We start from the raw sequence: 26,040 nt of genomic DNA on the forward strand, positions 1-26,040 counted from the left end.
GTTGGGCATTTTAGGTAAGGGAAACCGGCAGTGAAGCCTTCTGGCTTCACAGCCAGTTTCCTACTGTGCGTGCGCGAGTCACGCTACATTTTCTGAATGGTTCCACACTCTTCTGGGATCTGTGTTTGTGTGTGTGTGGGGGGGGGGGGGGGGTGAATAGGCCGGACCTTGTTGCCATCTGAGCAGGAAGTGGGGGAGTGAAGTTCCCCCCAAAAAAGTCCCAAATGTAGCAGTGGAAGGGGGGGTGCAAACAAGTGGAGCTTCCCCTTTTGTGTGTAGCGCCACTTTAAATTGACCGTATTAAATTGACCGTATTGGGTCATTGTCATTTCCCCCTAAATAATTATCGATCCAAGAGCTCCAAATTTTTTAACTTTTTTTTTTAGTTTATCATGTAAAATGGCTGCTAGCTTTTTGTTGAACGGGTACCATAAGATTTTTTGCTTGACCTGAGGATTGCTTGACCTCAGGATACCAGATTTCCATGCCTTTGCCAGGGTTTGTTTAGCGGCGGTAAAAATTAAAGATACCAATTTTAATCGGTTGGAGGTAGACCTAGAAAACTTCAGGATGAGCATTTTAGGAAGACTGTTTACCAAAACTATCAAAATTCCTTACTTGTTCTGGGCCAGAGACTCAATAAAAATTGAGAACAAAATAGTGGCACAGCAGCTAGGTAGCTAAAAAGTGGAGGTCAACAATGGCACCCGCCATACTTTGCTCATGATAGAGTCACTTAAAGTGGTCCTAAAGACTAAAGACTGGCTTTCTCAAGGGCCCTATTTCAGGCTAGGAAGGTCATTCTACCGGGCTGGACTTTCATCAGTCAAAATGTGGGTGACTCATATGGGAACCACGCTCCATTTGGAAAGGTACAGCTATCAACATAGAGGTCGACCTACTAAATATGAAAAACTTTGATCTCCGTGGCTTAATATTCCTAGACTAGAACCTAGTCCTGATGAGGGTGTTGCAGTGCCCCACAGGCTGAGTGTATTTTGAGAGAATCCTAGAAATGTTGAAGTGGTGGAACAACGGGCCATGTAGTTGAGGAGGGAACTGGCATACCTGGAGGAAACCCACACAGGCACAGGGAGAACATGCAAACTCCATGTAGGTAGTGCCATAGTTGGGATTCAAACCAATGACTCTAGAGATTCTAGGCAGAAGTGGTAACTACTTAGCCACTGTGCTGCCCTAATACTGTACATTACTTACCTACAGTCCCAGGCTGTCCCTTGGTGTACTGCCTCTCCACCATTAGGTGTCCCCAGCTTAGGCTGCAATACTCACCTAAAAACTTGAGCTGTCCCCTGCACATACCTGTGAACTTTGGTAAATGGCTAAATAGTGGATTGCCACCTTTTCTTCAAGTCAAACCTGAACACTTTAGCGGCGCACAGCAAAATTTTTGTTTATTGTATAAAGTATACATATATTTTGCAATTAAATAACATTTCTAATCAAATTAAGTTAATCACAAGAGTCCCCCTTTACATCAGAGTCCACAGAGCTCCTCTTTTACATCTGAACTCACGGATTTCCCTTACACTGTAAGGGGGGGGGGGGGAATTTGCTGCAGACTCTGATGTAAGGGAGAACTCTGGGGACTCTGACATAAGGGATGCTCTGGGAACCCTGATCTAAGGGGGAACACTGTAGCCTCTGGTGTAAAGGGGAACTCTGATGTAAGGGGTGCTCTGAGAACCCTGATTTACTTTAGTGTACTCACTCAGAGGAAGGGGGGAGACTTCAGTCACAGGCAGGGATGGGAGGTCAGCTCACTCACCCCTTGGCAGTCAGCACCTCTCATCCAGATGTAGCTGAGGCTGCTGGACTTCAAATTTCTGGCCCCCACTTTCCTTTTCTGAGGCACAGCGCCAGGGATTGAAGTGTGGGCAGACACAGAGGTGGAGGGGCAGGAGGAAGAGGAGCAGATCAAGCCCTCTCTCCTCTTCCGTCTGTGTGGGGGGAGGGGTAATTGTTAATGCTGGCTTTGGGCAGTGTGAAAGAGAGTGTAACAGACACTCTTGGCTTACACAAAGGCAGCCAGAAACCCTGCTGGGAAGCCATAGTCTGGTCTGGATAATGTGTCCGGGTTGCTGGTGGTCTGTAACCCGAACACATGATTCCAAACCCAAACTGTCCGGGTGAATCCCGGACAGGTAGCAACCCTCGCTAAACCTAAAATTACTGGGGAAGGGGTAGTGCATTAGAATAACACAATACAGACACAGACACCCAGTTCACAGCACACTATCATTGATGCTCCACTCTGTTCCTGTGTGGCACCTGAGTGCAAAGATGATAATGATGATAATGATAATGATGAAGAAGGGGGTAAAAATGGCAGTTTGTCAGTTTTATCAGTTCCTGATAGGCTGCACTCACTTTTGTATCTCCTATCTCCATCACTCTGATTGGCTCCCACAGTCTGTGGGTCTCTGATCCAAGAAGCCTAGATCAGCGTCCTCTGTCTTGATTGCCATTGGCAGCATACCTACACCATGCTCTCCTTTCTGATAGTCTTCCCCTGACCTGTTATGTGAAATAAGCAACAGGAATCTCCGGCCAAAACCCAGCAAGTTCCCAGCTATGCTCCTGCAGCACCTCTTTTCTGCACAGTGTGCAGAACTGGACCTGTCATCTTCCTGCTCAGCAGGGATCAACGGAGCGATCCCCGCTGAGCAAGCGGATCTGCCCCGTGTGAAAGAGCCCATAAAGTGAACTGATCTTTAGGTAAAGGTTGTCATACTGATGAAGATGCTTGTACAATTCCTTTCTTCTCCATTCTTCTGTATGAATTGTTATTAATTAATATAACAGATAATAAGACAGAAGATAAGTACAAAAGGAGTCAAAATGGAAATTTGCCTAGGATCCTACCCTAGGAGGGTTCTACACAACTGTTTTCTATGGGCCCTAGTGATTTATAAAGGGCAGAAAAGCACAAGTTAACATTGATAGTGAATGAGCCCTAAAGAGCTAAAAGATCCTAAAGGGTTGAAGTAATATCCAGGCTCTTATTGTAAAGCTGGCCAATCACTAGAAGATTTCTTTCAGTTAGGCTGTGGTCTGAACAAATTAAATCTAGCAGATTCCACCATACACAAATGGATGTACAAATTTCCTCTGCAGGGCTACTGTACAGTATTCGAACAGTCGCTAGTACCAACTGTCAAAATAACCAAACAGTGCCTCCAGCCGATTGGCTGATGGTTGTAGGGTGACAGACAATGGTGCGGTGGTGTCACCACTTACAGTGATATGAAAGTGCAGATCCATTGCTGCTGCTTGGCTCTTGTGATACATCAACTTCCTGCTTATTGCAAAAGTGAAAGAACATATCCCGGAGCACCATTTAGATATGTATGTTCAAGGGAGGTTGCTGAACATTTCATGGTGTGTAGACTTTAGTGATGCAGTCTGCCGGCCACTGATTCAATCCTATTAGATCTGCTCGTGGAACAGCAACTGATTAGCCCAGCACAGCTAAATTCTGCACTATCCAGTGGTCAACAGGGGGGAACGTACTTGTCTTAAGGGATGCTGGGAATGTGATCTTTCACTTTCCTCATCACTTACCCTCTCTGTTGTCAGTGCATTTGGATGTGTGACTACAAAGGATAATTTTGAGAGAGCCAAATGGAATGTAGACACAGGCATAAAGGAAATGGATGCAGATGGGGTTCTATGTAATGATTTTAAGGTATTTATGGTGATGAAATGTATACAGAATGTAAAGAAACAGGTTGAAACAATTCAGAATTTTAATTTTACATTTCGACTCCAGTTATGATTTTGGACTTTTTTATTATTTCTCAAGTAGTAAAAAAAATAAAACATCATAAAACATTATATGGTGCCTTACATTTCATAAAAACTGTTATTACTTTAACTTCCCTCTTTCTCCCTTTCTTGCCCCTAGGGGTAAGAAAAGAAAAAAACAGCACAGGGGACAATCAACTCAATATTTTGGAGTGAGAGAGTGGCATATATTAGGCAAGGCAATTATAGGAAGTTCGAGAGAATGTGGAGGCCTTGGCTGGACGAGGTGGGGTGTCCTCCATAGGGGAGTGGTGGAGGGCAGATGGAGTCTTCTTCTCTTCCCCACCGCCACCCACCTCTGTTTCTACTTCTCTCCTTTATAAGACAATATTAGACTTTAGTTTACAATATAACCTCTCACCAAAGACACTATGCATCCCTGGGGTGCTGGGGGAGTTCTTATTACAACACCAGGAATGATCTTGTCATTACGGTAAGTACAGCCTCCCACTAATGCCCTGTACACACGACTGGTTTTCCCGTCAGAATAAACTCTGAAGGTTTTTCCGACGGAGGTCCGACGGAATTCCACTGAAACTGTCTTGCGTACATGCGATCACACCATCGTCAAGAATGCGGTGACGTAAAGCACATACGACGGGACTAGAAAAGGGAAGTTCAATAGCCAGTAGCCAATAGCTTCTGTCTCGTACTTGCTTCAGAGCATGCGTTGTTTTTGGTCCATCGGAACAGCATACAGACAAGCGATTTTCCCGATAGGAATTGGTTCCGTCTGAAATATTTTGAACATGTTCCATTTCTAGGTCCGTCAGAATTTTCAAAAAAAAAAAAGTCTGATGAGGCATACACACGATCGGAATATACGATGAAAAGCTTCCGTCTGACTTTTTCTGTCAGACATTCCGCTCGTGTGTACAGGGCGTCAGTATTCAGTTTTGGCAAGTGCACTGTTATTATTTTTAAACCTACAGAACATAACATGGTAAGAATCTACATTTGTTGAAATTAATTAATTTAGCTGATCTGGAATTTTTTTCTCTCAACATTCTGGAATTAAAAATAAACAGGGCAGAAAGTTGATGCACAAACCTTCTTTTATTACCAAAATAATTTTTATCTTAAAAAAAAAAAAAAAATAGCAAAATAACAAGAGAGCTTATATAATAAGCCAACATGTTGGAGACATGGTGTTCTGCCAAAATCACCAAACTGCACTTTGAGATATCCGAGTGCTGCGTTTTTTTAATACAAAGCAGTATAAAAAACCCACCCAAAATGACTTTGAGGTCTCAAAAAATACACATTAAAGCTCTTTATCCTTATGTCGAGTAATAAATATCCTATTCTGTAAATAGGGTACTGTACAGAAATTAGGAAAACTGTACACGGTGTGCACAGTTCTGCTCTTTAGTCTACTTCTTCCATCCTGGATGAATCATCTTCGCCCTCTAGTGGCGGCATGTCTTCTATAACCGGGCTTGTGATTTCCTCCTGAGTGATGTCATCTTCGTCAATACCTGTACAAAGAAAGTAAAGGTCCGTGAGCCTCCAAAGTCCAGTTACCCATACTATTAGGGTTGTCTCATCCCCTTAAACCCGAACATATCAATTACACAGGTTCTCTGGCTGGTTAAGGTGGTAATTAAACTTACTTGGTGCCTTGTGTGCATTGAATTAGCCACATAACCTGTGTAATTCATACGTGTTCGGGTTTAAAGGGATGAGGTGGCAACCCTACATACTATTTAAAGTTTTGATAGCTACAGCCTCCCACTACTGCTCAGATCACCTGTTCACCACATGCTATGTTCTATGATATGTTGTATATAATATAGTTACATATACATATCGTTACATAGTAGGTGAGGTTGAAAAAAGACACAAGTTCATCAAGTCCAACCTATGTGTGTGATTATATGTCAGTATTACATTGTATATCCATGTATGTTGTGGTCGTTCAGGAGCTTATCTAATAGTTTTTTGAAACTATTGATGCCCCCCCGCTGAGACCGCCGCCTGTAGAAGGGAATTCCACATCCTTACCGCTCTTACAGTAAAGAAACCTCTACACAGTATAAGGTTAAACCTCTTTTCTTCTAATTTTAATGAGTGGCCTTGTCTCTTATTAAACTCCCTTCCGCGGAAAAGTTTTATTCCTATTGTGGGGTCACCAGTTCAGTATTTGTAAATTGAAATCAAATCCCCTCTCAAGTGTCTCTTCTCCAGAGAGAATAAGTTCAGTGCTCGTAACCTTTCTTTATAACTAACGTTCTCCAGACTCTTTATTAGTTTTGTTGCCCTCCTCTGTACTCGCTCCATTTCCAGTACATCCTTCCTGAGGACTGGTGCCCAGAACTGGACAGTGTATTCCAGGTGCAGCTGGACCAGAGTCTTGTAGAGCTTTAGAATTATCGTTTTATCTTTGGAGTTGATCCCCTTTTTAATGCATGCCAATATTCTGTTTGCTTTGTTAGCAGCAGCTTGGAATTGCATGCCATTGCTGAGCCTATCACATACTAGGACCCCCAGGTCCTTTTCCATCCTTGATTCCCCCCAGAGGTTCTCTCCCCAGTGTATAGATTGCAGTCATATTTTTGCCACCCAAATTCATTATTTTACATTTTTCCACAATAAACCTCATTTGCCATGTAGTTGCCCACCCCATTAATTTGTTCAGATCTACTTGCAAGGTTTCCACATCCTGCAGAGAAGTTTTTGCCCTGCTTAGTTTAGCATCGCAAATACAGAGAACGAACTGTTTACCCCATCCTCCAGGTAATTTATGAACAAATTAAATAGGATTGGTCCCAGCACAGAACTCTGGGGAGACCCCACTACCCAGCCCTGACCATTCCGAGTACTTCCCATTTATCATCATCCTCCAAACTCTCCCTTGTAGCCAGTTTCAATCCATGTACTCAACCTAAGGTCCATGCCAACGGACCTTACTTTGTACAGTAAATGTTTATGGGGAACTGTGTCAAATGCTTTTGCAAAATCCAGATACACCACGTCTACGGGCCTTCCTTTATCTAGATGGCAGCTCTCCTCCTCACATGATATGTTGTTGTATAAGGGGCCACTCACCTAATCCAAGCTTGATCATTCTGTAGATGCGGTTAGCATGTGTTTGGGGGTCCTCCAAGGTAAAGCCAGAGGACAGCAGGGCAGTTTCATATAGTAGATTCACCAGATCCTTCACAGATTTGTCATTGTTGTCAACCTCAGCCTTCTGCCTCAGATTTTCAATGATTGGGTGATCACAGTTGATTTCAAGATGTTTCTTGGCTGACATGTAACCCATCGTGGAGTTGTCTCTGAGGGCCTGAGCCTTCATGATACGTTCCATGTTGGCTGTCCATCCATAGGTGCTGGTCACTATGCAGCATGGAGATTCCACCAGTCTGTTGGAGATCACCACCTGGAGACCACAAATGTATATGAAATACATATGAAAAAAGCTTGAGATTCTCAATTAAAAACTTTGGAAATTCCATTCGAAGACTAGGCACATTTTGTTTACACTTATAACCTTATAACCCCCAAACATTATATATTACTTATAACCCTCAAACATTATATATTTTTTTAGCATAGATCCTAGGTAATAAAATGGCGATCATTTGCAATATTTTGTCATACGATATTTGCGCAGTGACTTTTCAAAGGCATTAAAAAATTTTTTTATAATGATTTAAAAAGAAAACACAACATATACCCCATTATTTTTGTATAATATGAAAGATGATGTTATGCCGAGCAAATGGATGCCTAAAATGTCTCGCTTTAAAATTGCGCATTGCTCATGGAATGGCAACAAACTACAGTACTTAAAAATCTAGGCATAGGCAACACTTTAACATCTTTACAGGTTACCTGTTTAGAGTTTCAGAGGAGGGCTAACACTAGAATTATTGCTCTTGTAACGCTTGCGGTGATACCTCACATGTGTGGTGCGAACACCGTTTATATATGCACGTGTGACTTGCAATAGCTTATGCGCACGAGCACGGAGGGATGCAGCTCTTTAAAAAAAAAAAAAAAATTCTTATTTATTTTAATTTTTACACCGTCCCGTTAATTTTTTATTTATTTTTTAATCACTTTTATTTGTATTACCTCTTTATGGAGAGATCTGGGGTAAAAAAAAAAAAAAAACAGATTTCTCCTTTACCTTTAAAAGCAAAAAAAAAAAAAAAACTTTTGCTTTAAAAAAAAAATAGTTTACCCTGGACTGGAAGTAACATCATGTTGTTGCTCCAGTCCTCTAAGGCCATAGAGGCGATCAAAGACGATCTAACCTTTTATCGCCTCACTGATGGATCATTCCTCAGGCAAGCCGGTGGAAACTGTAAGCCTGAGATACGTCGGTGGAAACTGTAAGCCTGAGATACACCGGTGTGAGCCACTCGGAATGTTTTCAAAAGAAAGCCAGCCGCTAGTTGAAAAAAACAATACCAGGGTTATGGCTGATACCTTCAGCCATGATCCCAGTAAACCACTTTCAAACCACAACTAAAATATATGTATTGCCGTCAGAAAGTGGTAATAGTACCAAAGATAAGAACGGCCAAATGTTTGCCTAATCACGGAAAATTTCTTCTGTGACACAAAGGCAAACTCACCTTCTCAACCTTCTTGTCCAGGATGTCCTTCATGACTTTGAGCAGACCTTCAAATTTGGATGTGATCTCTTCCTTCTTTTTCTTCTCCTCTTCATCCTCTGGAAGCTCCAGGCCTTCTTTAGTAACAGACAGCAAAGTTTTGCCATCAAACTCCTTCAGCTGCTGTACGCAGTACTCATCAATGGGCTCTGTCATGTAGAGGACCTCAAGGCCATGTTTACGGAGCCTTTCCACAAAGGCTGAATGGGTTACTTGATCCCTTGTCTCACCTGCATTTAGACAAGGATGAAGAGAAGATAAAGAATTATGAAGCACACAAGGCATCTCTGAAAAGCCTAGACCCTGGGAAGAACTAATATTAGGAGATCAGGGCCTACCTGTGATGTAGTAGATATGTTTCTGGTTCTCCTTCATTCGTGATACATAGTCTGCTAGTGAAATCATCTCATCTCCCGAAGCTGAGGTGTGATAGCGCAACAGTTCGGAAAGCTTCTTGCGGTTTTGAGTGTCCTCATGAATCCCAAGCTGAAAAAATAGAAAGCAATGGATTTTTATTGATGATAGTTGAACAAGGATCGATGATAGTTGATTGTTGATAGTTGATCAAAGAGCTATTCATAAGGCCACTGTATTTTCCAGTCTTGATCTTTGCCAATTTTAGCTGTAATTATTTCAGACAAATCAAGCAAGTTGGAAAATACAAAGCTTTCCTTGCTCCTTCTATTCTCAAAGGCCTCTGCTGAAAACCTCAATGGAGACTGTACCAATTCAAATTTCCTTTTTTGTTGGCTGATACTGGACCCAGACATCTAAAGATTCAGGACTCGGAGTAGTTAATAAAATAAAAGCCTCTGTATCCCTATAGATGTACAATATTCTGGCCCCCCGTACACTATCCAAAATGGAAAAAAAAAGTTTTGCCTATATTTCTACTTTAAGAATGACTCATAAAGATATAAGAATGGACATAAAAGGGTACATTCATATACTTTAATTAGCTAACATGATTGATAAATTAAAGCCCTGAATATGATTGGTTGGTGTGAGCAAAGTCCCCTTTCTTCTCTACTCTTCTCTGACCTTTATATTCTTGGAGAACTGCTCATAGAACTTTTTATAGTTCTCTTTGTCCTCAGCCATCTCTGTGAAGAGTTCCAGACACTTTTTCACCAAGTTCTTTCGGATAACTTTGAGAATTTTACTCTGCTGCAATGTCTCACGGGAAATATTCAGCGGAAGATCTTCAGAGTCCACCACACCTTTGATGAAGTCTGCGGGACAAAAGAGGATCAGATGCTTCTCAACTGAGCAATAGTGTACTGTGACTTTAAATGGTAAAGCTTTAGAATGCAGACACTTACCTAAATCGTTTTAGAGTCCATGCACAGTGGACTTAAAAAAAACGCCAGTGCTTTTGGCAGAAAAAGACAGTCAATTAGAGCATTTTTGTATAGGCGTTTAGGAGCATTTAGGAGCGTTCAGCATTTTTTTCTGCCATAAAACTGCTCTAAAAACCATAAACCTGAAGGGTTTTTTTCTGCCACTAAAAGCTGAGCGTAAAATATGCCTCTAAACATCCTAATGTGCGTGGACACATAGGCTAACGTTAGCTGCTTCTACGGGCAAAATGCTACAGTCCTCTAGATGCAGCATTTTTTAAGCCAGTGTGCATGGACTCTTGAAGGCTTTTCTTGCCGACTTTTATTAAAACAAAGTTTACCCACTTCCCGACCGTACTATAGCCAAAAGATGGCTACATTCCAGTCCTGGGAAGGCAGACACAGCTGATCACAGATTGGGGTAAAGTGCCAATAACAGCGACTCTTTACCATGTGATCAGCTGTGTCCAATCATAGCTGATCACATGTAAATAGACTTGCCGGTTACTGGCAGTTGTTTCCCCCCACGCTGTGTCTGTGGGAGGAAAGGAGATCTGTTAACCAGCAAGTCTGTCATCAGTGCCTTGATTATAAGTGCCAATTAATGCCCAACAGTGCCACCTATCAGTGTCCATCAGTGCAGCTTCATTGTTGCATATCAATAAAGAAGAAAAATGATTTATGTTATTTGCAAAAGTTTCTAACTAATAATAATAATAAAACATTTTAGGTATTTTTTTGTTTGTTTAGAAAAATATAAAAAGCCCATGGTGAGTAAATACCACCAAAAGAAAGCTCCATCTACCCCCCCTCCCCGCGCTCACTGGAGTGCTTGGCCGTGGAGGGGGTAGGAGCATCCGGCTCAGGCTCTCAGCGGCTTACTGAGAGCCTAAGCCTGGTGCTAGTCCAGGCAAGTGGGCGGATCTCGATCATTTATTAACCTATATAGTGCGGCACTACTGTATCCTTAAATCTGTATTTAGAATAAATCCTTAATAGCCAAATAAAAATAGATATAAATAAAAAATATAAATAAATACAAGTCTATAAAACGTGTCTATTCCACCACTGTGTTCTTCCGTCCTCAAACTGTTAATAACACCCAAAATTGCACGTCGCCACCAGCTGAAAAACCCCGTTCATCTCAAGGATGACTGTAATGGGCACTGATTATAATCACACCACAATCTCCTTCCTCCACTCCTGGGATTCAGCTAAGTGTCACGTCTAAGATAATCATATAAAAAAACACCAGTATAAACTCTACGTCTGCTCAGTCACCACTCCACATGGATCGCAGTGGTTGAGTGACGTCAAGGGCTCAGCTCCTCCCTCCTATTTGCCACCCTCTCACTGGGCTGCTTCAGTAGCCCAATGGTAGCCATATGGTCACGATCTTTCCCAAGCCTTAACCGGCTCTGTGACGTCAGCCGACAGCAGGCTTTGGCCCGCTGTCAGCTGAAAACGGGTCACAGGAGTGCAAAATTAACTTAAAGACTTCATCCTCCCAAGTTTCTACAGAATCTCTAAACTCCAGGCCTGGTTTTAACAATCTCTGAGCAACATGAAAATCAAATTTCCTCTGTATGAAACAAGCATCCTGGGGCCCTCAAAATGCCTGGATGAGAACCCTGGGTGGTACAAAACTCTTTTCACACCTTGGCAGGGCACAGCACTGTCACTTTACCTATCACTAGTCACCTGAAAACCTATATAGGTTCTGACCCTTTATACCTCTTTTTAACCACAATTTTATATTAAATACAACTAGATGCAAAAGCTTTTTTTGATTTTGGATAGAGTAAGGGAGGTGAAGCGCCCTCCTAGGTAGGTGCTAGAGAGAGAGAGAGAGAGAGAGCATAGTTTTTGGGTTTCCCTGCCTACCATGGAGGATATTAGGTACATTTAGGTGTTCTCTGCCCTTCCAGGGAGAAGTGATCCATTGACAGCATCTGCTCATTGTGCTCAGATGCTGCTCATGTTGTCTGTCTGTTTCACACTGGTCCAATAGGACGAGGCATATTGGACAGTGGGAGGAAACCTGACAAATGTGAGCAAAAGGTGTAGTTACAGCCCTGGCTATTGGCAGAAGCAGGTGCCTCAAGACATGCTGGGTGACTGTATATAAATGCCTAGGGCACATGTGTTAAGGGTCTAAGGCTGGAAAGCGGGGTCCCGGAGGGAGGGGGCTGCTGCCGCTCCTCTGTACAGGCTGCCATGCAGCCTCAGGTGGTCGACCTGAGGGCTGGAACTGCAGAAGCTGCAGCCCAGATGTCCTGTAGAGCTGACTAGGAGTGAGACACATCAAGAATGATCTGTTCCTGGTTACTGTAAGTACAGATCTGCGTCCAGGGGGCCTGTTCTGTGAGGGCCATCCCTTCAGGCTAGTGAAGTCAGTAGATGGGTGTCAGCCAAAGGGAATACCAGTGAATGTCCTAAAGAAAAGTGGTGCATTGAGTCTGCTGCCAGAGAACTCATCTTCCCACACAACTATAGTGTGGTCCAGTAGTGAATCTGCTCTCCGTCTCAATTTAATGGGGTCAGGTGAGAGTAGTCCTCGTCTGTGCATAGTTCAAGTTGCATTATCCCACTAATCCCTTCTCCTATCCAACTTATACCAATAAATACCAGAAAAAAACAATTACCCTAGACTGGTCATTGGATGATGAGTGGAAGAGTGAGATCTCTGAGCTGAGTTCCCAGGTCTGCACACCTTCAATACCTATTAAAATGGGCTCCCACATGCCTGCTGAATTTGTATTTATTTTACATGTAGAATGTAATAGGAGGAGCTGACATAAACAAAGGTGGGTGAACACCCAACACTTCTAGGTCAGGGTTTCTCAACCATAGTTCCATGGAAACCAAAGGTTCTTCCAGAGGTTGTCACGGGTTCCTCCAGAGGTTCCTAGGGGTCCCTCCAGAGGTTGACATGGGTTCCTCCAGAGGTCGATAGGGGTTTTTACAGAGGTTGCCCTGGGTTCCTCCAGAGGTTGCAAGGGGTTCCTTGAGTATTGAACAATTTCTGGAAACATTAACAAAATATGTTCTGGGTAAACAGGAACAGCCTGACCCACTTGCAGTCATATCACGGAGGAAGGAACATGAAACATGTGACTTACTCAGAAATTCTGGAATGAGGTCCTCACAGTTGTCCATGATGAACACTCTACGCACATACAACTTGATGTTATTCTTCTTCCTCTTGTTCTCAAACAAGTCGAAGGATGCCCGTCTGGGCACGAAGAGGAGAGCCCGGAATTCAAGCTGACCCTCAACGGAGAAATGCTGTGAAATGACAGTAAGGCACGTCAGTAATGGATAAAGGCCAGGGCTCATATATTGAGCATGGACCAAGTGAATGCAATAAAGCTGCCCAGAATGGAGTGTCAATTGTTGCTGGAGGGATCTACAGTTGCAGGGGGGAATCTATTGTTACTAGTTGGGAATCTTTTGCTCTTAGGTTATGTTGTTGGGGGGAATCCACTTTTTGTGGTATATTGATGCTGGCTGCTGGGGGACCTATTGTTGCCAGCAGGGGTCTTTGTTGCCGGTGGCGATCAATTGTTGCCGACGGGTGTATTTAGTTCCTGGGGAAGAGTGTATTGTTGCTGGGAAGGATCTATTGTTGCTGGTGGGGTCTATTATCATTACTCAATTCCATACAAATTACTTAATGCCACAAAATGATACTTGACTCTGTATTCACTAAGAGGAGTGGTACTAGGATGTGGATAGCGGGCGGAGACAAGGGATGGTACCCAGAGGTAATTAAGAGTGAAGAGTGTACCTGCACCTATTCTTCGAGAAAAAAAAGCCCTCATTATATATTTCATTGTAAAGGTCGCCAAGTCGGTTTCATTGCAAAGGTCGGCCAGTTTACTGTCATTCAGACTTGGACTTCAGATTATGGAGGCCGGAATGTGACCATTGGGAGAAGATATTGTCCTGGCATCAGTGGGAGTAAGCAATGTATCTTTGGTATTACGGAGAGAAATAGTGCCCCACCGTTGACCTCAGTGGGACAAATAGTGCCCCTTCATTGGTGTCAGTGGCGCAAATAGTGCCCTATCATTGGTGTCAGTGGGACTAATAGTGCGCCATTGTTGGTGTCAATGGGACAAATAGTGCCCCATTGTTGGTGTCAGTGGGAGGAATAGTGCCCTAGTGTTGGTGTCTGTGGGGGAATAGTGCCCCATCATTGGTGTCAGTGGGACAAATAGTGCCCCAGCCTTGGTGTCAGTGTGAGGAATAGTGCCCCAGCCTTGGTGTCAGTGGGAGGAATAGTGCCCCAGCCTTGGTGTCAGTGGGGGAGAATAGTGCCCCAGCCTTGGTGTCAGTGGGAGGAATAAGGCACCAGCTTTGGTGTCAGTGGGGGAGAATAGTGCCCCTTCATTGGTGTCAGTGGGGCAAATATTACCCCATCATTGGAGTCAGTGGGACAAATAGTGCACCATTGTTGATGGCATGGGACAAATAGTGCCCCCATTGTTGGTGTCAGTGGGAGGAATAGTGTCCTAGTGTTGGTGTCTGTGGAGGAATAGTGTCCCATTGTTGGTGTCAGTGGGAGGAATAGTGCCCTAGTGTTGGTGTCTGTGGGGGGAATAGTGCCGCATCGTTGGTGTCAGTGGGAAGAATAGTGCTCCATTGCTACCATCAATGAGAGAAATGGTGCCCCATGACTGATATCAGTAGCAGGAATTATGCCCCATTGTTGGTGTCAGTGGGGGGGAATAGTGTCTTGTATCAGTGGGGAAAAAAAAGTGCCTTCAGGGGCGATGTAAAAACAAGTAAAGGGCCGCAGTTTGGAGGCCACTGCTCTGTTGAATATGACACAAGCTATGGTGGCACTGTATGCATACAAGATAATAATAATTCTTCAGCAAGGCAAAGGACAGTGTGCAAAGTTCAGTAACCCAGAATAACCAACCAGAACTGATCAACAACTCCTCAGTGCCCCATGGGTCCTGTTATGGAATTAACACTTGGTCTCTTACTTTCACAGCCAGGTGGTCCTCCCAGTCGTTGGAGAGGCTCTTGTAGAACTCTCCATACTCCTCGTTGCTGATATCGTCCGGGTTGCGGGTCCAGATGGGTTTGGTCTTGTTCAGCTCCTCCTCGTCAATGTACTTCTCTTTGATCTTCTTGGTCTTCTTCCTCTTGCCTTCGGCCTTGGTGTCCTCCTCCTCGTCGGACCCCACATCCTCAATCTTTGGCTTTTCTGTGTTGCTGTCTTTTTCTTCTGCTTTGTTTTCTACAGTTTCCTCTTCAGCTTCATCGTCACTGATTTCCTTCTCTCGCTGCTTCTCTACCTGCGGGCCAAAAATGAATCTCATTAAAAGGATAATTCTGAAAAACCTTATTTGGCCGCAGACATAACTGGCAATGGGGTGCATTGATAAAGAAAATTTGCAGAGCTATTCGTCCTGCGAAACTGTATGTACATTCGATCTGTGCGCATGGGGCAAAATCAAACACCGCTAGGTAGAAATTTGCAGTTAATTTTGTTACGAATTTAAATTCTGACAAATTTTTCGCTATTCGTAAATTTGGATGTATCCGAATCTCCGAATTACAATAGTAACGTATTTAAACAAATCCCAAATAACTAAACAAAATTTTAGATGAAATTTGAATTCAAATAGTTTTCGAATCAAGTTAAAATATTTTTCTAATCAAATTTGAATAATTTTCGAATCAAATTTGAATTTCCGAAGAGAATAAATTAGTATAGAAAATAAAGGAATAGAAAATAAAAGAATATAATATAATAGGGTAAAACAGAAGAGAATAGATTTGAAAAGAATAGAAAAAAAAATGAATAGAAAATAAAGGGATTGAATAGAGAAAAAAAAAGAATAGAGTAAAACAGAACAAAATAAAATAGAAAATAAAAGAACGTAATAAAATAGAATAGAAAATAAAGGAATAGAATAGAATAAAAAATTGAATAGAATAAAATAGAAAGAATATAACCATCTTCTGAAATTCTAGATGATGTGGCGCCAGAATTTCCAAATATTTTTTATTTAATGTGGGGACACATTGTACCAATGTGAGCAGCTGCTGAAACCTAATCCTTAATAAAATTCAAATAGTTTTTGAATCAAATTTGAATTTCTGAAGAGAATAAATTAGAATAGAAAATAAAGGAATAAAAAAAAAAGAATAAAATATAATAGGGTAAAACAGAAGAGAATAGAGATGAAAAGAATAGAAAAAAACAGAATAGAAAATAAAGGGATTGAATAGAAAAAAAAAAGAACAAAATAAAATAGTAAATAAAAAAAAACATAATAAAATAGAATAGAAAATAAAGGAATAGAATAAAAATAGAATAGAATAAAATAGAAAGAATATAACCATCTTCTGAAATTCTAGATGATGTGGCGCTAGAATTTCCAAATATTCATTTAATGTGGGGACACATTGTATCAATGTGAGCAGCTGCTGAAACCTAATCCTCTCTCTTACATGGTAGCGCATAGTAATCTCTTTACATATAAACATATTCTGAATTTCAAATTTTAAATAGACTAAATTTGAATAGAATAGAAAACAATAGAATAGAAAAAATAGTAATATAGTAAAATATAGTAAAGAATACAATAATAAAAAAGAATGGAATAGAATAAAATAGAAAGAATATGACCTTCTTCTGAAATTTGCATTTCAATAAATTCAAATTTGAACAGTATAAAAAAGGATACAATAGAAAAGAATAAACATTAGAATAGAATAGAAAACAATATAATAGAAGAGAATAGAATAGAAAATTAAAAAATTGAATAGAAAAAACAATAGAATAGAATGGAATCTAAAAGAATATAACTATCTTCCAGAATTTCAAATAGATTAAGTTCAATTTCGAATGGAATTTTATTCGAAGGCAATTCGAATGGAATTCAAATCAAGTCTAATTTTCTGACTTCGGTCAAATTGAACTCAATTCGAATAAACAAAACGAATTCCGAAAACAAATTTAACAAAAGTAATTTATGTAAATAATGCATTGAAACAAAACTATTTTCTTTCTTTCTGCACATATCTACGATTAGGCTGTTTTCTCTGCAGGTTGAATGTTTTTCATAGAGAGAAGCAGAAAAATACCATGTTATGGTCACTAGATGGAGCTGACAATCATAACCACTTCCCGGCGGCCGTACGCATATATGCGGCCTCCTAGTGCAGCAACTGGCGGGTACCGGAAAGCTCCCACTGCATACTTGCAATTGGGAGCTTTAGTGACTGCCAATCACAGCGGTCACGTGATCGGAATGCCCACTTCCCGGCATTTTGAACCTTTTAAAGGGCTGGGAGGCAGTGGTGGGAAGGGGTCAAATAAATATTAATTTCATATGATCATCAGCGCCACCCAGTGGCCACAATACAATATTTTCCAGATTTATTCGCTCCTCTAGGTATGAAAAGCCTTCAACCGGAGGCACACATAACCTAATAACATTCAAATTTGTCCCCATTCATATAAAAACGAATGTACATACAGCTTTGCAGGACAAATAGCTCTATGGAATAACTCACAGAATTTCCTCCCAACATTGATTGATATACACAGCTGGCCGTACACATGGCGTTTTGAACAGAGCAATCAAAGCATTTTGGTACATGAGATACTTACATATAAAGTAATGGGATAGCCAATGAACTGCGAATGTTTCTTCACAACTTCCTTAATCCTCTTTTCCTCCAAGTACTCAGTCTGGTCTTCCTTCAGATGCAGAATAACTTTTGTACCACGCCCGATGGGGTCACCTAACGAAACAAAACATTACAAACTCATTGCCCTTCACCTGACAACAGATATAAAAGAAGTGATCAAGAAAAATACTGCATTGTGGCCACTAGATGGAGCTGACGATCGTAGGAAATTAATTAATTTTGTATGATCATCAGCTCCATCTAGTGGCCACAGTGCAGTATTTTCCTGATTCACTTTATCCTGTAGGTGTGGGAAGCATTTAACCTGGAGAGAAAATAACATAATAACTTTCAATGTAGCCCCCCATTCCCACAGAACGAATGTACACACACTTATGCAGGATTTAGATTGGATCCCTGATTGGAGGAAAGGGACACAACAAATCCTACTACATACGTTGTACCTGTTTATCTGCGGGGCCTCTCTCCTCTACAGCTGCCCCAGGTTTAGAATTTTTTTACAGCTTGTCTGAGATTTTAGAAAGCAGGGGGCGGGGAGCTCAGGTTACACCCTGCGGAGCTCAGTGAGAGCTGATTGGAGGGAAGGGATACAACAAATGCTCCTACATAAGTTGTATCTGTTTATCGTCAGTCTTTTTTTCTGTACGGCCATTCAAAGTCCAGAATTTATAAATTTTGTCTGACAATTCAGAAAAGGGGCAGATACCTGAAGTTACATTCTGCAGAGCTCAGTGAGGAAAGCTCTGAGAGCTGATTGGAGGTGAGGGAAGGGACACACCCCCCCCTCCACTTCACACAGCACACAGGAACAGAGCTGAGGCTGCCAATCACAGGCTGTGTGCGGGAGGTCCCTCTCGTCACCATTTTTCTTTTGGTGTCAGGAAAATTTGTCAGAAATTGCTCTGGTGATAGCAGAGGAAAGAAGCAGCAAACAAAAAAAACACTTAGTGCTCTGGATTGAGACAAGTACACACTATAGAAGGATATGCTTTGTTCATATTTCATGTCTGAGGTAGACATATACAGAACGAAAATATTTGTTTAGTTTTGATTCTGTATTTACATAAATTTGTTTAGTTAAATTAGTTCCATTCGTTTTCGGAATTCATTTAGTTTATTCTAATTCAAATTGATTAAAATGTTCTGAATTTGGCGGAATTCAGAAAATTAAAATGGATTGAATCGGATTCCCTTCATATTGAATTCCATTTGAAATTCTAATTTTGGAAGGTGGTTATAATCTTTTTGTTCAATTCTATTCCATTGTTTTTTTTTCTATTCTATTCTTTTATTTTCTGTTCTATTCTTTTCTATTCTATTCAAATTTATTCTATTCAAAATTTGAATTTCTAATTTCCTAATTTTCTAATCTTTTCTATTGTTTATTATATTATTTTATTTTCGATTCTATTCTTTTCTATTCTATCCAAATTGATTATATTTGAAATTTACATTTCAGAAGATGGTTATATTCTATTTTATTCTATTCTATTTTTAATTCTATTCTATTCCTTTATTTTCTGTTCTATTTTATTGTGTTCTTTTAGTTTCTATACTATTTTTTGTTCTGGTTTACTATATTCTTTGCTATTCTATTCTTTTATTTTATATTCTATCCCTTTATTTTATTTTGTATTCTGTTCTATTTTACTTTATTATATTCTGTTCTTTTATTTTCTATTCTATCCTTTTATTTTCTATTTTATTTGTTCTCTTTTATTTTATTTTCTGTTTTACTCTATTATATTATATTCTTTTATTTGCTATTATTTTATATTCTATTCCTTAATTTCCTACTCTATTTTATTCTCTTTGGAAGTTTTTCTCTTTTATTTTGTATTCTGTCCTGTTTTACTCTATTATATTCTATTCTTTTATTTTCTATTCTATTATTTTCTATTCTATCCCTTTATTTTCTATTCAATTTTTTTCTCTTTTATTTTATATGCTGTCCTGTTTTACTCTATTATATTCTATTCTTTTATTTTCTATTCTATTATTTTCTATTCTATCCCTTTTTTTTCTATTCAATTTTTTCTCTTTTATTTTATATTCAGTTCTGTTTTACTCTATTATATTATATTCCTTTCTTTTCTATTTCATTATTTTCTATTCTATTCCTTTATGTCCTGTTCTATTTTATTCTTTTTGTAAATTTCTATTTAGATAAAAAAAAACAATTTGAATTCGAATTAAAAAATGATTCAGATTTTGTCCCAAAAATTGTTTTGTTATTTCGGATTCATTTAAATTTGTTTTACTATTGAAAATTTAAATTTGGAACAAAACAAACCGCACATGTCTAGTCTGAGGTTCACAGCCACTTTAGGCAACTCAGGGCATGAAATCAGAATAAATCGGTTACTGATCTGACTATAGTATGGTCAAATCTGATTGGTCGTTAGGGATTATAGCATTGCCACCAGAGAGCACTTACTGTTATCCGCTTTGACAGTGAAGGACCCTCCGGCCGAGGATTCCCAGATGTACTGCTCGTCATCGTTGTGTTTGGTGATTACCGTCACTTTCTCTGCGACCAGATAAGCGGAGTAGAACCCCACACCGAACTGACCAATCATGGAGATGTCCGCCCCGGCCTGCAGAGCCTCCATAAATGCCTTGGTTCCGGATTTGGCAATGGTGCCCAGGTTGTTGATGAGATCGGCTTTGGTCATCCCGATCCCCGTGTCAATGATGGTCAGGGTTTTATCGTATATGTTGGGGATCAAGTCAATCTTCAGATCTTTCCTGGAATCCAGCTTGCTGGGGTCAATGAGGCTTTCATAGCGGATCTTATCCAGAGCCTGAAAGTTTTTATAGGTCGAGTTATTAACAAGTCAGAGGCCACCTATGTTCCTTACTTGAGGACATCCAGCATTATCTAGCACTTTCCTCCCCAGCCCTACTGAGATTTCAGTTCTTTCAATCATGGAGCCTCAACATCAGATGCTGGGATTACCTAGGTCTTCCTTATTCAGGAAGCTATGATCTTCTTGCACTGCATAGAAAAGCACAGTGACCTATCCCTGTAACTGCAAGTGAGCTTGGTCTTTTGAAAAAACAACAGACTTCCTGACTAGATTACCAGATAAAAAATAGAAGAAAGAAAGCCTAAAAAAAAACAAAAAAAAAAACGAATGCAACCATCACGTCCAGCCACGCAATATAATACATGTTTGCTTTTGGGTGCCGCACTTGCCGACCGCTTAACTGGGAATTAAGGTCATGATTTTTAGACATGTGCACTGCTGAAAAATGTGTTATTCGTTATTTTTATTTTTTCGTTTTTCGGTTCATTCACTATGATCGCAATTCAAAAAAAATTGTAAATTCGTCGATTCTAAAAAAAAATGGAAATTCCGAAAAAAAATTGTAAATTTTAAAATTCGAAAAAATTCTGAAATTCGTATATTCAAAAATGCGAAAACACGAAAATTCGAAAATCTGAAATAATAACAAACTAATAATAACTTAACTATTACTAACTATTAAATTATAGGTATTGGAATTTCCTTTCAACTTTGGCTGTTAGTGAACGTAACAAATACAAATTTATCTGAAGTTACGAATTATCTGAAATAACCGAAATAACCGCATGTCGCATCTAAACAAATGGAACAGGAATGAATTCATAATAAATAATAATACAAAAAAAGGTTTTATTATTATTTATTATTATTAACTCATTACGTTCCATTCGTTTAGATATGGCATTCTTTTTTTTCTGATAATTCGTAACTTCAGATAAATTTGTATTTGTTACGTTCACTAACAGCCAAATTTGAAAGGAAATTCCAATACCTATAATTTAATAGTTAGTAATAGTTAAGTTATTATTAGTTAGTTATTATTTCATATTTTTGAATTTTTGGCCTTTCGTATTCTCAAATTTCGAATTTATAAATATACGAATTTATGAATTTTTTCAAATTTACGAATTTTTTCAAATTTACGAATTTACAAATATTCGGAAAAGTTTGTTAAATGGGTTTTCATTCATTCAGAAATATCCAAATTAACGAAAACCTGTTTATTGAACTTTTCAGAATATTCATAAATTCATAAATTTGAAATAATTTGTAAATTCATGACTTCGAAAAAAAAATTGTAAATTCGAAAAAAAATGTCACTTCTGCCCAAAGCTCTTAAAGCGGTCGCATAGTCCAATTTTTGACTTTAACCTACAGGTAAGCTTACCTGTAGAAAAAGTCAGCAAGTGGTTAAAGCGGAGTTCCAACCTCAATTTTTTTTTTTTTTAAAGGCGGCAGCTACAAATACTGTAGGTGATGACTTTTAATATAAGGACACTTACCTGTCCAGGGATCCCGTGATGTCGGCCCCAATCGGCCAGCATTGCAGCTAAGGGAAACCGACAGCGAAGCCTTCACTTCTGGGTTCACAACCGGTTTCCTACTGCGCATGCACGAGCCGCGCTGCACTTTCTGAATGGCCCCGTCGTCTTCTGGGACACACACGGGTCCCAAAATGCAGTGGGGGGAGGAGGAGGGGCCAATGCAAATGAGGAGATGACATACCTCGTGGTGAGGTAGGAAAGCAATTGATTAAGACCTAGAGACACACTTTAAAGAGGAAGTAAACCCTTTAAAACCACTTTGACCTACAGGTAAGCCTAGATTAAGGCTTACCTGTAGGTCCAAGCAATATCTCCTAAACCTATATGGTTTAGGAGATATTTGCCCGAAAATGGGTCTTCTCGCCGGACTCCTCCGCTATCTTCTTGTAGCTCTTTTGCTAGCGGAGGAGTCCGGCTTTCTTCCTCCCCGCCGCCGGCCTCTTCTTCCGACTTCGGGGGTCTTGTCCCCCTCTTCGGTTCTTCTGCCGGGCCACCGCGCCTTCTTATAGCTCTTTTGCAGGTGGTGGCCCGGTCTTCTGTCGCCGCCGCCGCCTTCCGTTCTTCTTCTTCTTCTTCTTCTTCTCCAGGAGATGTTGACACGACGCTCTCTCCGGCCACAATGCCAGGGACGCGCTCCGCTGCCACTTATATAGGGACAATGGGGCGGTGTCACATGGGTTGATGTCACATGGGTTGGTCACATGGGTTGATGTCACATGGTGACCCCGCCCCCTTACCATGTGACATCAACCCATGTGACATCAACCCATGTGACACCGCCCCATTGTCCCTATATAAGTGGCAGCGGAGCGCGTCCCTGGCATTGTGGCCGGAGAGAGCGTCGTGTCAACATCTCCTGGAGAAGAAGAAGAAGAAGAAGAAGAAGAACGGAAGGCGGCGGCGGCGGCGGCGACAGAAGACCGGGCCACCGCCTGCAAAAGAGCTATAAGAAGGCGCGGTGGCCCGGCAGAAGAACCGAAGAGGGGGACAAGACCCCCGAAGTCGGGAGAAGAGGCCGGCGGCGTGGAGGAAGAAAGCCGGACTCCTCCGCTAGCAAAAGAGCTACAAGAAGATAGCGGAGGAGTCCGGCGAGAAGACCCCCGAAGACGGAAGACCCCCGGAGCTGTGCAATAAAATATTTTTTCCCTGTGTTGTGTTTTTTTTTTGTACTTTTTTTCCACAGGTGAATGGGTAGGGGTACATTGTACCCCATACTCATTCACATAGGGTGGGGGGCCGGTATCCGGGGGCCCCCTTATTAAAGGGGGCTCCCGGATTCCGATAAGCCCCCCGCCCGCAGACCCCGACAACCAACGGCCAGGGTTGTCGGGAAGAGGCCCTTGTCCTCATCGACATGGGGACAAGGTGCTTTGGGGTGGGGGGGGCCGCACGCCCCCCCTCCCCCAAGGCACCCCCCCCATGTTGAGGGCACGCGGCCTGGTACGGCTCAGGAGGGGGGGGGCGCACGCTCGTCCCCACCCCCTTTCCTGGCCGGCCGGGTAGCGTGCTCGGATAAGGGTCTGGTGTGGATCTGGGGGGGACCCCCACGCCGTTTTTTTGGCGTAGGGGGTTCCCCTTGGAATCCATACCAGACCTAAGGGCCTGGTATGCTCTCGGAGGGGGAACCCACGCCAAATTTTTTTCAGAAATTTGCCGTGGAGTTACCCCTTCAGAGCTAATAATTCTGTCAAAGTCGCCTCCGTATAGACGGAGATCCGACTTGGAGGCGATCTCCATTGAAATCAATGGGTACCGGTCGCCTACAAGTCGGATAGAAGTAGTACAGGAACCTTTTCTGAAGTCGGAGCGACTTCAGTAGTGTGCATTAAGACGGCTCTCATTCACTTACATTGCTTTTTAAATGTTGTCCGACCTGAGGCGACTAGGGGCGACCTGAAGTCGGATCAGGAGTTGCCCCTGTGTGAATGGGCTCTTATGCACACTGAAGCTCATAAATGGCCATTTTTGGTCATTGTTTTTCAACAGCCCATAAACTCCCCTCTATGTTATCTTATGTGTCTATGCACACATGGACATTTTTGGATGTTTATCAGCAGTGGAGTTTATGGGCTGTTTTTTAAAGCCATAAAATCGAATTCAGAAGTCGTTTTTCTGACTACAAAAAACTGTCAAACGCTCATAAACGCTGATAAATATTGATAAACACTCAAAAACATGGCTTACCAGCGTTTTTTACCATTTTTGATCCATTAAGAAAAAAAAAAAATGCCAACGTGGAAAAATGCTAAAAAACGCTAATAGACGCTAGTGCAAAAACGTTGATAGACTTAGTGCAAAGCTTTTATAATGTTATTTTAACATCCAGTGTGCATGGAGCCTAAACTCGAAGGGAACTTCTGCCCTGTAGTTATGATCCATGTACAGTGGAACCTTGGATTACGAGCATAATCCGTTCCAGGAGAATGCTTGTAATCCAAAGCACTAGCATATCAAAGCGAGTTTTCCCATAGAAGTCAATGGAAACTAAGATAATTTGTTCTGCATTGATTTGTATTGCATGCAACACCACATGTGGCCAGAGGGGGGGGGGGGCGCCGGAGAGCCTCAGAAATACTCAGGGACAGCTCAGCTGAACTCGGAAACACTCTGAAAGGCTCGGAAACAGATTATTTCTGAGTGTTTCCAAGTGATTCTAAGTATTTCCAAACGTCTCTGAACCGCTCCGAGTGTCACTGGCGCCCCCGCACCTCTGGCCAAATGTGGTACTGCACACCACATTGGCTTGAATTCTGCTTATTTTGGAAGACAACACTCGCAAACCAAGTCAGGATCTTTTTTTAAAAAAGTTGCTCATCTTTCAAAATGTTTGTTAACCGCGTTACTCGTTAACCAAGGTTCCACTGTATTCTATTTATGTAATGAACTTACATCGGATGAGTTGGAGATGATCTCTCGTAAAAAGATCTCTTTGTTAGAATAGAAAGTGTTGATGATCAGTGACATCAGCTGAGCGATCTCAGCCTGGAAAGCGAAGGTCTCCACCTCTTCCTCCATTGGTCGATGTTCTTCAGGCATCCTAAGAACAAGGAGCAATAAGGCGATATTATATGGCATTTTCCTGGTCTAAAAGCTACAAAATAAACACAAGCATTTTCCTTGGGACTTTAGAGGCAATAGTGTATAAACCAAAAAAATTAATTATTAAAATCAACAAGCTTTATTTAAAATCTTTCTTAAAAAAATAAATAAATAAATAAATAAATAAATAAATAGACATAACATTATATAGTGGCTGGTATATTGCACATCAAGCACTATGGATGATTAGGGACTTTTGGGTAGTGCATACCTCCCAACTTTTTGAGATGGGAATGAGGGACACCTATCAGCAGGCATAGGACACACCCCTTACCACGCCCCCTTAAAGGAGAATTGTACAAAAAAAAAAACAAGATTGGTTAAACCCACACGTGCTTTTTTTTTTTTTTTTTTACCACTACTATTCCTTTATATTGGCTTGTGGAATTTACAAATGCAGCAATTTAGAAATCAGATTATTATTATTATTCACGATTTATATAGCGGCAACAGTTTTCGCAACACTTTACAATGTAGAGATGAAAGGTTTAATTCTGGAAAATACTTTTTGATGGATAAAAAGTGCATTTTATATACAACTATGTGGATCAGACCAAAATGAGGGACAAATGAGGAGGAGTGAGAGACATTGCTCCAAATCAGGGACAGTCCCTCAAAATCAGTAGTGCCATTGATATATTGTATTCTTGTGAATTACCCCAAACATCCCCTCTCCCCCGTTTCCCACCAACCACGAGTTTACTACTTTAGCAGAATAGTTTGCAGCTCTCGCCCTTTTTGCACAACCTTCCACGCCGAATCACCCAAGGCGACATTCCCTCCTGCCCACCCCTTAGCCCAGTCCTGTGCCATAAATACTGCCCCTTTCTTGGCAGCTCTACATACCTGGTCTGTAGGTAGTTAGCCTAGGTCTCTGCACTATAGTTGGTTCAGCGTCAGATTGGACCTTGCCCCTCGACAACAATTTGTCGCCTTCTATAGCTTTATGTTTCGTTTAGCGTAGCGAGCTCCTCTGTATTCCTCTTTGTGTCTTTTTTGTATCCCTCTATGTATCTTCTTTGTATCCCTCTAGCAGTAGTAGTAGGATGAGCTGTGCTCTTTTGTGCTTCTGTCTTGCATTCTTCTGGGGTGACTACAGCGGCAGCTGTCCCAG

General features: G+C 41.1%; 1 protein-coding gene across 1 annotated transcript; it reads right to left on the reverse strand.

Annotated features, from left to right (window-relative positions):
• Window positions 1–3,752: 3,752 nt before the first annotated feature.
• HSP90AA1 (heat shock protein 90 alpha family class A member 1) lies at window positions 3,753–26,040 on the reverse strand. The gene is made up of 11 exons (XM_077463692.1): window positions 25,773–26,040; window positions 24,717–24,864; window positions 19,911–20,277; window positions 17,433–17,566; window positions 14,791–15,105; window positions 12,916–13,081; window positions 9,495–9,685; window positions 8,792–8,939; window positions 8,415–8,683; window positions 6,877–7,210; window positions 3,753–5,306 (listed from the first exon to the last, which is right to left on the reverse strand). Exons 2-11 carry the CDS (start codon window positions 24,861–24,863, stop codon window positions 5,197–5,199), a joined length of 2,181 nt encoding a protein of 726 aa, XP_077319818.1. The 5' UTR covers window position 24,864; window positions 25,773–26,040; the 3' UTR covers window positions 3,753–5,196.

The sequence above is a fragment of the Lithobates pipiens genome, unplaced genomic scaffold (genome assembly GCF_037356315.1).
Source record: "Lithobates pipiens isolate NorthernLeopardFrog02 unplaced genomic scaffold, aLitPip1_a1.2 Scaffold_30, whole genome shotgun sequence".
Taxonomy (NCBI): domain Eukaryota; kingdom Metazoa; phylum Chordata; class Amphibia; order Anura; family Ranidae; genus Lithobates; species Lithobates pipiens.